This window comes from Gopherus evgoodei, chromosome 9 (assembly GCF_007399415.2).
Source record: "Gopherus evgoodei ecotype Sinaloan lineage chromosome 9, rGopEvg1_v1.p, whole genome shotgun sequence".
NCBI classification, from domain to species: domain Eukaryota; kingdom Metazoa; phylum Chordata; order Testudines; family Testudinidae; genus Gopherus; species Gopherus evgoodei.
This window is the reverse complement of record NC_044330.1, coordinates 7015813-7028729: the sequence shown is the minus strand read 5'-3', so window position 1 is coordinate 7028729 and position 12917 is coordinate 7015813. Positions and strand designations below refer to the sequence as shown.

General features: G+C 45.6%; 1 protein-coding gene across 1 annotated transcript in view; it reads left to right on the top strand.

Moving 5' to 3' along the window:
• Positions 1-6170: 6170 nt before the first annotated feature.
• Positions 6171-12917, top strand: part of PDE6D (phosphodiesterase 6D) — a 47368-nt gene continuing 40621 nt past the window's right edge. Inside the window, exon 1 of the mRNA XM_030575209.1 lies at positions 6171-6324. Within this exon, the coding sequence (XP_030431069.1) occupies positions 6275-6324 (50 nt within the window). The 5' untranslated portion in view covers positions 6171-6274. The remainder of the gene's footprint in view (positions 6325-12917) is intronic.

Below are 12917 nucleotides of genomic sequence, written 5' to 3'. Positions count from 1 at the left end.
CCAGTCCATTAATATATTATCTATATAAACAGAATTCAGACACAATTTTTACCAGTAAAAGAATAAAACAAATCTTGCTTAAACCATGTACAAATACTTTAACTCCTGTTAAAATGGACATGAAATCTCTTTCTATCCCACACTTAAATTTAAGTATTAAAACCTTTATTTTAAAAAAAAGACAAACTTGCTTTACATTGCTGAAATTCTGTTCATGAAAAAACAGACAAGAGACTTAGTGTTTTCCACAGTTTGTTTTGCCCACCCAATCCCTCTCGCTACAAAGTACATTTTATTTTACCCGTTCCTGCTTTTATGGCAGTGAGTCCTGTAGGACCCGCAGGATCCTAGTCCCACTGCAGGGCTCTCCTTTCAGGGTTCTTATCCCACAGTTCCCAGCATGCCTCCTTGACACAGTGCCTTATGGAAGATTTTTAATGGCCCTCTGGGAGCCTCATAGCATTGTGGAGAAAGAGGTCAGACTCCCAAACTTTCTTGGGAAGCTTCCATAATTTCCCAGGGATGAAACCCAATTCCAATCCTTTTTTAAAAAAGTGGCGGCTAGGTGAGACACGCAGCTCTTCCTTCTTGTGCAGAAAGAAAGGTTTCGGATGGCGCTTTCAAAGAGTAGTCAAGAGGTGGCTGAGGCAGATGTGAGGAGGCACTTGAGGGTGCTCCAGCATTAGTTGGGGAGATCCAGAGACCCTGACTAGGGGTTCACAGTTATTGCAACAATGGTCATCCATCGACCCATCCTGGTGTAGCCAGATCCATGTAGTATTTGCAGATCAATTTCTACCCGTGGCACAGCACTTTTTCTTGAAGACAATGACCAGACACTAGTGGGACTGAGTTGCTCTCTGCGGTTGGGATGAGCAGCAGTGACTGTATTGCTTCGGAATGAGGAAAGAGGCTTTTGAGGAAAGTGGCAGGCTAGCCCCAACACTAGCAGCACTAAACCAGGATCATAAGAGCTCAGATCACCATAGAACAGAGAATAGCAATTGCCCAGTGGAAGCTGGCTACCCCAAGTAATTTCTGGTCAGTTGGGTTCCAGTCTGAGTGTGGGAAACACGTGGTAGATGTTGATGTTGTGGAGGATTCAGGGGTCTTTTTACTCCAACCAGTACTCATGTGACAGAGATAATTGTGTAATTAAACCATTGAGATTCCAGCAGGTTTCAATGGAACTCATGTGCCCATTCTCTGTAAGCCCAACAATTCATTCACAGAAAGATGTATTACTCAGCAGTGATGCAAGTCCCTGGATATCCATATAGAGTGCCCCAGCCAAGTATTTATCAGAACTCTGGACTTTCCAAGAGCAGTCCCTGCGGGGACTCTTTTCCCACTAAAGAAAATGGCCACAAATGATATTTCCATCTCCACTGCATTGCTGGGTGACCCTCTGCACACCCACTTTTCCCATGACTCATGTAACCATTCCCTGATTAAACAAACCTGGAGAAACACCAATTCAGCTATACCCTCAAGAGGTGCAGGATCACGGTAGAGTGTGCTTTTGGGAGACTGAAAGGAAGCTGGAGCCCTCTGCTGACCTGCCAAGACAGTTCGGTGACTGGGTAGCAATAATGTGTACTTTCAATGCAAAGTAGATTGAGAAGATTGTGGGGCTTGCAACAACTGGACAGACAAGCTTTTGCAGCCAAGGCTGTTGTTTATGCTAGTGCAGCCAAGGGATTTTGAGAAGAGAGGTGCCGTAGGATCTCTCTCATTCTTCAAGTGATGGCCCCATGCACACCACAGCTCTTTATGCCAGAAGTGACCACAGGGTCTCTAGACTTCACTATCAAGGACAACGACTCTTCTGTGCTTCCATTGTGGCTAAAAGGCGAGGACAACCACAGCATCCCTGCAAATAAAGGACTCGACTTGTGAACTTTGGGATTTGGCTGGAAAATATATGGGCCCCAATTCTGAGTTCGTCATTCCCCTCCTGCTCCCAACATGCCCCTTCTTTCCCCTAAGCCTCCCCCCAGCACATCCCTGTGCCAGGGCTGTAAGGGAGGGAAGCGTAGAGTTGCTCTGCCAGACTTATAAAGCTTGGGGAACCTCTCCTACCCTAGAGGAATTCCCAGCTCTGGAGATCCAGCTGTTTTATGATCACTCTATCACACAGGAGCCTGGATGCAGCCAAGAATCAAGGCTATGGTCTTATCCCTTGACATTTATAATTCATCTTTGTACACTGTAAACCTCTGGATCGCTCTTCCACTTAACATGATCTTCATTCACTGAACACACATGGGCTGCACCATTCATCTTCTCTTTCACTTTTGCCTTTCTTTCCTTCTCTTTTCTCACTATCAGTTTTTTCCTTCTAGCAAGCTGCATCTCCTCTTCCTTGGATTGATTGCGTAATTATATGCTACCTAAAATTTAATAAAAGCTCAACAAATATATGTATATTACCACAGCCTGCACTTGGCTTGCTGCCCAGATTCCAAATGGTCGGTTCACACACTTTCAAACCCATAGTGTAGAACTGGGCATGGATCATACATATTAGTGAAATAAATATTATATATTTTTATTATTAAAGATTATTATTAGATTGTTTATCATAGAATCATAGAAATTTCGGGCTGGAAGGGACCTCGAGAAGTCATCCAGTCCAGCCCGCTGGGCTCTGGCAGAACCAAGTAAACCTAGACCAGGGGTAGGCAATCTACGGCACAAATGCCAAAGGCGGCACGCAAGCTGATTTTCACTGGCACTTACACTGCCCGGGTCCTGGCCACTAGTCTGGGGGGCTCTGCATTTTAATTAAATTTTAAATGAAGCTTCTTAAACATTTTAAAAACCTTATTTACTTTACATACAACAATAGTTTAGTTCTATATTATAGACTTATAGAAAGAGACCTTCTAAAAACATTAAAATGTATGACTGGCACGCGAAACCTTAAATCAGAGTGAATAAATGAAGACTCAGCACAGCACTTCTGAAAGGTTGCTGACCCCTGACCTAGACTATCCCTGATAGGTATTTGTCCAACTTGTTTTTAAAAGCGTCCAGTGATGGTGACTCCATAACCACCTTGGAAGCCTATTCCAGAGTTTAACTACCCTTCTAGTTAGAATTTTTTTCTTAATATCTAACCTAAGTTTATGGGTTGTGCTAGGGTGACCAGACAGCAAGTGTGAAAAATCGGGATGAGGGTGGGGGGTAATAGGCGCCTATATAAGACAAAGCCCCAAATATCGAGACTGTCCCTATAAAATTGGGACATCTGGTCACTCTAGGTTGTGCTGATGGTGGGCTTGTCCTTACGTATTAAATATGACCTTTGTTATTTATCCCATTCTTTTCATTTGAATGAGGAATGATTTTATAGAGAGAAGAGCTGTGGATGTGTTGATGGGTCAGTAATTACTAGCCATTGCTGTTATGAGGCACTTTGACAAGGGCTGGATACTGCTTTCTGTCCTCTGATGGATTTATTTTTCTCCTGATTTATTAATGATTTGTATTAGTTATGTCGAGGGTGTTAATGAAAAGAGTTAATTGTTGTACTTAAAAAGAAGTCTGGCTCATGGAATGTGCAAATTACACAGACTTTTCACCAGAATCTACTTTATTACACAAACACAGAGGCCAAATTTCTCTAGTGCAGACCAGGATGCTTCTGCTCCAGAGAAAATGAATGGTTAATTTAAAACTTTTCCTGGCCCTTTCAAGCCTAGCAAGGGTACATGCAGAACAGACGTTAACCTGCATGCACAAACTAAACCAGCTTGGAAAGCAAGCTAGCCCCACAACACCAAAGACCAAATTCATCACTTGAGTTCAATCCCAGCTATCCAAGAGATGAATTTGGCCTAAGGGCCGCACACATTACCAGAGGAAATTATAACAGACCTCAGTGGATTAGAGTGGAGTCAGAGCAGCTGGGAAAGTCTCCCAGTAGGGAACTGGACAATGAGGGACCAAGGTCCCAGCATATCACATCTGAGCACTCACACGGGCTACATAGGCGATGTGGGACTCTGCGTCATGACCTTTTTCTATTAATCCTCTCTCACGTACATGAATAAGGGGATAATCATTGGAAAAATGGAAAGGTGGCAAATTCAAAACTGATAAAAGGAAATATATTTTCCACACAATGTACAGTTAGCCAGTGGAACTCATTGTCACAAGATATTATTTAGGACAAATGCTTATTAGGATTCAAAACAGGATTAGACATGTATATAGCTAACAAGAATATCCAATGTTAACAGTAAACGCAAAAAAAAAAAATTAAAAAAAGCTTGACTGGATCAGACCCATGGTCCATCTAGTCCTCTAGCTTGTCTCTGTATCAGAGGGGTAGCCGTGTTAGTCTGGATCTGTAAAAGCAGCAAAGAGTCCTGTGGCACCTTATAGACTAACAGACGTATTGGAGCATGAGCTTTCGTGGATGAATACCCACTTTGTCGGATGCAGGATGCATGCATGCATCTGACGAAGTGGGTATTCACCCATGAAAGCTCATGCTCCAATACGTCTGTTAGTCTATAAGGTGCCACAGGACTCTTTGCTGCTTTAGCTTGTCTTTGACAGTGGCCAGTACTAGATGCCTCAGAGGAAGATTGCAAGAACCGCACAGATGTGGGAGAGTCTGACCTCAGGAAAGTTTCATCCTAATCTCTATTAGAGATTGGTTTAGACCCTGAAAAATGAAGTTTTTAGCCATTCCAAAATGCTTTGTTTGCATTAGCAATTATAACTCTGGCTATTCTTGTTATCCACGTGAGCATCCAGTCCCGCTTTGAATCTTATTAAGCTTCAACAACATCATGCGGCAGTGAACTCCGCAGTCTAATTATACATTGAACGGAGAAGTATTATTTTGTTTTGAATTTGCTCCCAATCCACCATCTCTTAACCAGTCATAATTTGATATACTTTTATCACAAATCCCTCTTATGGTCAACAATCCCAGATTTTTCAACCTCTCTTCAGATGAGAATTTTCCCAGCCCCTTGACCATTTTCACTTTCCTTCTCTGAATCCTTCTGATCCTCCAAAATGTTTCTGGAGATGGGGTGACCCATCACACAGTGTCCAGCTGAGGCTGCCCAACCGATCTATATAATGGCTTTTGCATATTTTCCATATTATTCTCCATCCCATTCCTTTTGCATCCTAACATCTTGTTTGTTTTTCTAACCCCAGCTCCATGTTGAGCAGCGGTCCTCACTGATCTGCAGACGAAGCCCAAGTCCCTTTCCTGAGCTGATACAGGTTTGGGAGGACTATAAACCCTCAGATTTCCATGATTCAATCTCCCAGCTTGTGGTGGTTCGGACAAACCTTTCCATGGAGGCAGGTTACGCCAAGTACCCACTGCTGGATTCTGCCACCTTCCTTTGCCGCATCTGATACTAGCCACTATTGGTGACATTTCAGGGGCCCCTTCCATAAAAAAAGTTGCAATACTATAAAATACTATATTCTTGTGGGATCCCCTGCGGGGCCTGGGGCAAGTTGCCCCACTTGCCTCCTTCCCCCCCGGGGCAGCCCTGTTCCCATGTAGTGTTGCAGCAAGAGAGCAATCAGAGGCATGTTCATCCCCAGCCGGGCACAGGGCCTGACTGTGCAGGGGCTGCCACCACCCTTGTAGGGAACATTACAGGCTCTCCAGGACATGCAAGTGGCCCTCTGCTCTGGCTCACGTCGGGGTGCGGGATGGCCAGCGGCTGGCTGGAGCATGCCTAGGTGGGAGGCGCTGGGCCATTGCAGCGGGGGGGCCCGCAGCCAGATACGTTACCCCCGTGGCTGCAGGGGGGCTTGCCCGGGGTCACCCCCCACCACTGGTGCTGCGGCCAATGCTGCAGCCGGCAGGGGGCGCAGTGAAGCACCCTCAGCGGCGCATGGGGCGTTGCACGGCAGCGCCCCTTGTGGCCGATGCCCGCACCTGCACCTCCGCTCCCGGCCCGGCCTCCCAGTCTCCCGGCGACGTCAGTTGGCTAGGGCGTACACCTTAGCGACCGCCGCGCAGCCTCCCTTGCTGGGTGCCATAGAGAGCGCTGTCTGATTGGCTGAAGATGCTGTCGCTCGGGAGAGAGGAGGCTGGTCGGAGGTGGTGCGGGGAGCGGCGATTGGCCGGCGCTCCCACGGGCGGGGCGGCTCCGGTCCGCTGGGGTTGGTTGTGCCGGACAGCGGCGGGTGCAGCGTCCGTAGCGCCTCTGTCCCGGAGAGCCCCGTGAGCGAGCCCAGCCCCTCCCCCCGGCTCCGGGGCGCGGAGCGGAGCCGCAGCGGGACCATGTCGGCCGAGGACGAGCGGGCCAAGGAGATTCTGAGGGGATTCAAGCTGTATCCGCCGGGCACGGGCCGGGGCGGGGGGGCCGGTTCCGGGAGCCCCTCGCGCGTGGGGGGGCGCGGAGCAGGGCCCCCCCCGTGCTGTCACCGCGCGCTGAGCGCCCTCGCCCCGGCTGGCACCGTGCCCGCCCCCCGCTGCAGCGCCCGGGCAGGACCCAGGAGCTGGTGGCGGATCCTGCTGCCCCCCACCCCCCCAGGAAGGGTGGGGAAGCCCCGCGGAGCCATTGCAGGGTTCCAGGGTGTGTGCCCCCCAGGTCCGTGAGCTTTGCTGGGTTGTGCACTGGAGGGCGAGAGCGTCAAGCGGTCTGTGATCGCGGGTCCCCCCCCCGATTTCCCCGGCGAGCTGAGCTGCTGTCCGGAGCTGTCCAAGGGGAGGGGGGGCTGCTGGACAGCAGTTAGGGCAGCATTGGCTACCGTGGAGGCCTCGCTGTGCTCCAGCGTTGTGATTTTAGCTTTGGCTCTTGCTGGGAAATCAGACCCTGGAAGAGGAAAAGAAGTGTAGGCTGGTGCGTTCATGCGGGCGGAGGCTTGAGAATACGGTGATCCCTGGCTCTGAGCAGTCCTTTCCCTCTGTCAGATCCCTTCTTTCCCAGCCCTAAGTTCTAGATAGCTCCTGCAACGTAAGGACCCATGTCTACTTGGAAAGGAGACACCTAATTTCAAATTTCCACAGCAATGTAGATAAGTACCTTCTTCCTTTTACTGACCAAAAAGCTCCCTTATTTTCTGGTGCCTAACTGGTCCTGGGAGCTGCCCTGTCTTGCTATTTCTAGGGGGCTAGTTGTGTGTAATTACTAATATGGTAATGTTGCCCTTCTGTGGGACTCACTGTAGCACATCTTAAATTTGACTTTGCATTATCTAACTGAACCCATTGTTGAGTAAACCTACACAAGAAGGAGAAATAAGATCCTGGATTCCTCACCTACCCAGCATTTCAGTAAAAGGGTGGACAGATGCTGTGAAAAGGGGGGGGGGTGCATGGGTGTGAAAGGCGTAGGAGAAATAGGGTAAGTTTATTTTTAAAACTCTAACCTTTCCATTTTTCAGTATAATGAATGTAAAGCAGAAGTGGGCTGGTCTTGCCCCACCTTTGGGAACTGGGGAAATCTAGTTACGGCTCAAATTCAAGAATACAAAAGTGGAAACAGCATATCATGTGATACTGTATATTTTTGGACACTTTGCTTGTTCAGACTTTTTCTGCATCAATTTGTGTATAATCTCTAACAGCTGTGGCATGATGTTCTGAGCTGCTATATGTGGGATTTAGTCAAATAGCTACTGTTAGAGTGCAAGCAGATGTTTCTCTCTGGGGAAGTATGGTATTTTTTCCCCCTCTTCTAAGTAGTGATTCCCTATGCCCAATCAGGCTTTTTGAAAAAATTCTTTCCAGAGTAGCAGCATTGGAAATTCTTCCTTATATGTTTAGCTGTGATGTTTCAGTTGTCAAGAAGATTAACAGAAGGCTGAGAAGTTCAGGCTCTTAGAGAAGATTAAACTTTTGACAAGTTCAGACTAATAAATTAGACTCTTGGTTATGTCCCACTGTTTGAGACCTAAGAAGTGCCCAGGGCATAACTCTAGCCTCCAGTTTTTATTTGGACTTCCAGTTTCTGCAGGCTAGGAAATTTAAGCAGCTGTATTTCAGTGATGGATGAAATAATCTCTGCATAGAGTTGATTAAAATAGTCTCTGCATAGAGTTGATTAAAATAGTAACAAGCTTTTTTCAGCTCACTCACCTTGTCTTTTATATCTTTTAGTGGATCAACTTCTCTCACCAACAGAAGTTGGCCCAATAAGATACTACTCCACCTATCTTCTCTGTAATTTCCTGGGACTGACACGGCTACACCACCACTACATATACAAATAAAATTAAATTGTCTCCACTTGACAGTGTAGGACTAAAGTAATTAATTTTAACATAGATTATGACCCAGCCTAGTAGCCCAATGATGGTGCTCAGCATGGTCATGTAGGAGCAACACAAATTGAATTTTTTATATATCGGAGGGATAGCCATGTTAGTCTGGATCTGTAAAGCAGCAAAGAGTCCTGTGACACCTTATAGACTAACAGACTTTTTGGAGCATGAGCTTTTGTGGGTGAATACCCACTTCGTCGGATGCATGAATTTTTTATTTGCTCCCTGGAAGTGACAGGGTCTTGGAGCATTATAGAAGTTCAGCCCTGATGGATGAATAGACAAAAGACAATCATCACATGGAAAGTGATCCATTTGGCACATCAGAAATCAGCATTTAGGTAATTAAAGAAGCTCTATCTAGTCTTCATTTGAAAGCCTGCTATCTGACCTAATAGCTAGATAGCAGGGAATAAAGATCATTAGGCCTGAGGAAAAAGGAAGACCTTCTGCAAAGATTTCACAAGTGGAACTTTTTATAAAAAGGGAGAGTTAAAGCAATTCTTTTTATCATTAATTGAAGAACTGTCTTGCTGAGTCATCAAAAAAATGCACGTGGATGAACGGGCCTTGTTTGTCCCTGAGGAAGACATTGAGTCATTGCATCCTTCACACAGGAAGCTACTCATGCACAGAATGTGGTGACATTCTGTAGAGACATTTGATCAGCTAAAATTTAAGATTTCTCTTTAAAAAGTGGTCACATTCTAGAAAACATTTAAAAGAAATATTAAGTTGTTGCTGACTCTGAAGCTATTTGTGTGATTCTAGTTTCCATTATAGGAAGAGAGTCCTGAAAGTATGCGCGCTAGGAGAGATGGCAGCATCTCCCCTATCAGCAGTGAGGAGGGAAATGTTCAATTCCTTCAACTTAAAGGAGCCTTAAATAACTTGTTAGACTTGCTTTTGGCATGTGAAACTTGAAGATAACTAGAATATTCATGTCTTAGGCCTCATCATGCCAGTTTCCTTATGTCATGAAATGAGTTTATAGAGTAGAGAATTTCATTGGTAAAGCAGGCTTGTTAAATTATTGCTTACTGTAACATAGAACAGACATGTTAACTAGAAGTCTAGTTCACCCTGGATAGTTAAAGTTTCCTCAGATACTGTTTATCTGTGGTTCTTCAGAAAAGCCAAATGCAAGTTTTCCAACTGATTATAATAGGATTCTGTGTAAGTTAAATTCTTGTAGAAATCTACTCTGACTTGCATGGCTGAGGCATAATTTCCTTCCTATATGATGGTAGCACAGAAACATGCTGTGGGTAGAGTTGGTAAAAACTCAAGCCAGAAGCATCTGCTCCAGTCTCTTGCAGCCCTATATTTGCCATTCTGTTTGTTTCCAAGGTGTTTTTTTTTTTTTTAAACTGAGTATTTAGGGCTTTCAGGTAAATGGAGGATAGACATGGGTAATCTCACCTGTGTGTCTTAGGTATTTGTATGGCACCCATCCACATTACCTGGGTATGTCTTGTATAACTTATGGATTTGGTACCTAGAAACAGATGGAAAAACCTATAACCAACAAACAGTTTGATAGCTTGTTGTCTCTTATAAATTAAACTAGACTGCTTAGCGGCTTAGTCTGTTTATAAATTCTTTGATGGCACTTTGCTGTAGGCAGCAATCCTGTTACACTTAAAGTGTATCTACAAGCTAGTCCTTGCTTTCGAAAGCAATTTAGTTGCCTCATGCTAAACAAGTCATTAGTTCTATAGGTAACTGAGGATACATTCCTTTTGGCAATACTAGCCAAGACCCCAGTTCTGCAAGTGTGGGTGCACAAGTAGTTTTGTGGACTCACATGCATAAAGTTAAGACTGCTTAAGTATTTGCAGGATCAGTGCCTAATATTTTATCAAGCTACAGAACAAATTCTGAAGGCACTAGGATTTCTGGAGAGAAAAGAGCCTTATGGGCCAGCTTGAGTGCCCCCTTACTGGTTATCTGAATCTCATTTACCTTTGTCACTGAATGTCCTTCAGTATTTGTTCTGCCATCTTATCTTTGGAAATAGTTTATACCCTTAATTTCAATGTCTTTATTTAGCAACCTTTCCCATATAAGAGTAGAAAGCTGAAGGAAGACTCAGTTTTCTGTGACTTATGTCCTGGTGATTGAACAGTTTCTGTAAATTGGCTTTCATCAAACCCCTTGGTAATTTGGAATCACTCTGTTGGGTTCCCTCTACATCTCTTCTGTAGGGTGTAAAGTACCCAAGTAATAAAGAATTGCATGGGAAAACTAAGAACAGGTTGATTATAGCCAAATTCTATTTTAAGTCTGGTAGACCTATTTTTGTTTATCCTTCCATTTAGTGGCAGCATCTGTATTGTTAATCAGATGTGTTTGGTCATAGGTTGTAGTGGTTGATATATGTAAAAGCAGCAAAGAATCCCGTGGCACCTTATAGACTAACAGACGTTTTGGAGCATGAGCTTTCGTGGGTGAATACCCACTTCCTCAGATGCATGTATTCACCCACGAAAGCTCATGCTCCAAAACGTCTGTTAGTCTATAAGGTGCCACGGGATTCTTTGCTGCTTTTACAGATCCAGACTAACACGGCTACCCTCTGATAGTTGATATATGTTTGACTCTTAAGGCAGCATTTCTCAAATGGTGGATTCTGGCCCACTAATGGGTCCCACATTCCCCAGATGGGCTACTTACCTCCTGCCTATGCTCTCACTTCTGCTGGGCAGTGTGCAGGATCCAGGCAGCAGCAGCAGAGGAAGTGCTGGGGGAAGAGACAAGATAGTGGTAGGTCCCTGTGATGAGGTGGAACTCACCACTCTGGCACCTTCTGCCAGCTGTCATGGGAATAAGCTCTTCTCACCAGTGTGCCCTCTTCTGGTGGTGCCTCACTGCCATCACCACTACTGTGGAACCCACATCACTCCCAGGACCATGGCATCCTCTTCAATGACAGCCCTCCTGCTGTGCCGCACTCTGTTGTCCCCCCTTCCAGGGGAATGTCACAGTCTCTTGGCCCAGCCACTTCCTCAGGAGCAGGTGGGGGTAGGGGGCATGTGGGCCCACCCACTACTCCAGGTCACAGCCCAGGGACCCTGTAGATGGCCACCACTTGGTCACCCTGGGCCACTTCCTCATGATTCTAGCACCCTCTTTGCCCTTGCCTCAGAGCCTCAGCCTGCAGATCCCTGCAGCCCACCAAGAGCTGCCTTTAGCTCCCTGGGTCTCTGTCTGCAGCACCAGTTCTGTCCGGGGTGCTTGCGATCTTCAGCCTGCAAGGCAGCTAGTCCTCCTCAAGCTCCAGGGAGTGACCAAAGCTGCTCTGCAGCCCTTCTTATAAGGGCCAGCCCAGCCCTGATTGGCTGTCTCCTGCACAGCCTCCCAAGGGCTCTATTAACCCCTTAGAGCCCAATATGGGGCAGGCACCCCATCATAAAGAGACAAAATGCAGTTGGTGTGTTGCCTTAGTGAGGAGTTTGGTAACCACCATCTTAAGGGACCACAGTTCAACTCGTAAGAAACTGCTCTTACGAATGTCTTAATGCAAAACAGTAAAAACCCTACCTTTGTTTCATAGCCTAGTTAAGGTTCCTAAATTTAACTTCACAAGACACTTAATAGCAAGCAAATACTGCCAAAGATACTCTAAACCTTATTTTGTCCACACGTAGCAGTACTTAAAAAATTTATGTATGCCAAGTGCTATACTAGTGTAGGCAACCTATGGCACGGTGCCCAAGGCAGCATGCAAGCTGATTTTCAGTAGCACTCACACTGCCCAGGTCCTGGCCACTGGTCTGGGGGGCTCTGGATTTTAATTTAATTTTAAATGAAGCTTCTTAAACATTTTTAAAGCCTTATTTATTTTACATACAACAATAGTTTAGTTGTATATTTTAGACTTATACAAAGGGACCTTCTAAAAACGTTAAAATGTATTACTGGCACCCGAAACCACTTCTGAAAGGTTGCCGACCCCTGTGCTATGCAAACAGTTATCAGGGTAGGGTCAAGTTACATATGGGGGTTTGCATTTGAGGCTGTTCCATATTTTAGCATGTAGACACTCCACAAGACTTATGGAACCAATGCTTGTTCAATTTGATTTCAGGGACTCTGTAACCTCTCCCTCATGCAAGGGCTTTGCATGCCCCCTCTCCCCATTCTTCCCTCCACCACATGCTTGAGGGCTCTGTCCGCCATCTCCCTATTCCTGGGTCCCCATTTTTCCCATTCCCTGGGTTGTGTGTGCCTCCATTCCAAATATCAAGGCTTGCCCATTCTCTCCTCCCTCGTGTCAGGGACTGTGTTCCCACTATATCATTGTTCCATATTCTCACCCCATGTCAGGGGAAGTGGAAACAGAGACCCTATGCTTCTCATCATTATTTCTTCTTTCTTGGGAGGGGAATCATTCAGGGTGTCAGCATGTTCAGCTGTATTGGGAGGATGGGCAGAGATAAGGTGGAGGGGTTATGCTAAAAGGTATTAATGGGTTCTTTGATCAGTAGACAATTACAGACCTCCATTTCCCCCTTCTGGTTTTCAGATTTTCACCAAAGTTAATAGGGATCTGTCCCTTGATGCCTAGAACATTTCCTGAAGTTTTAGAATTAATCTCATGCAGTATTCAAAAGTTGTTACACTCAGCTAGATGACATTTCTATGTTTGGGTGTAT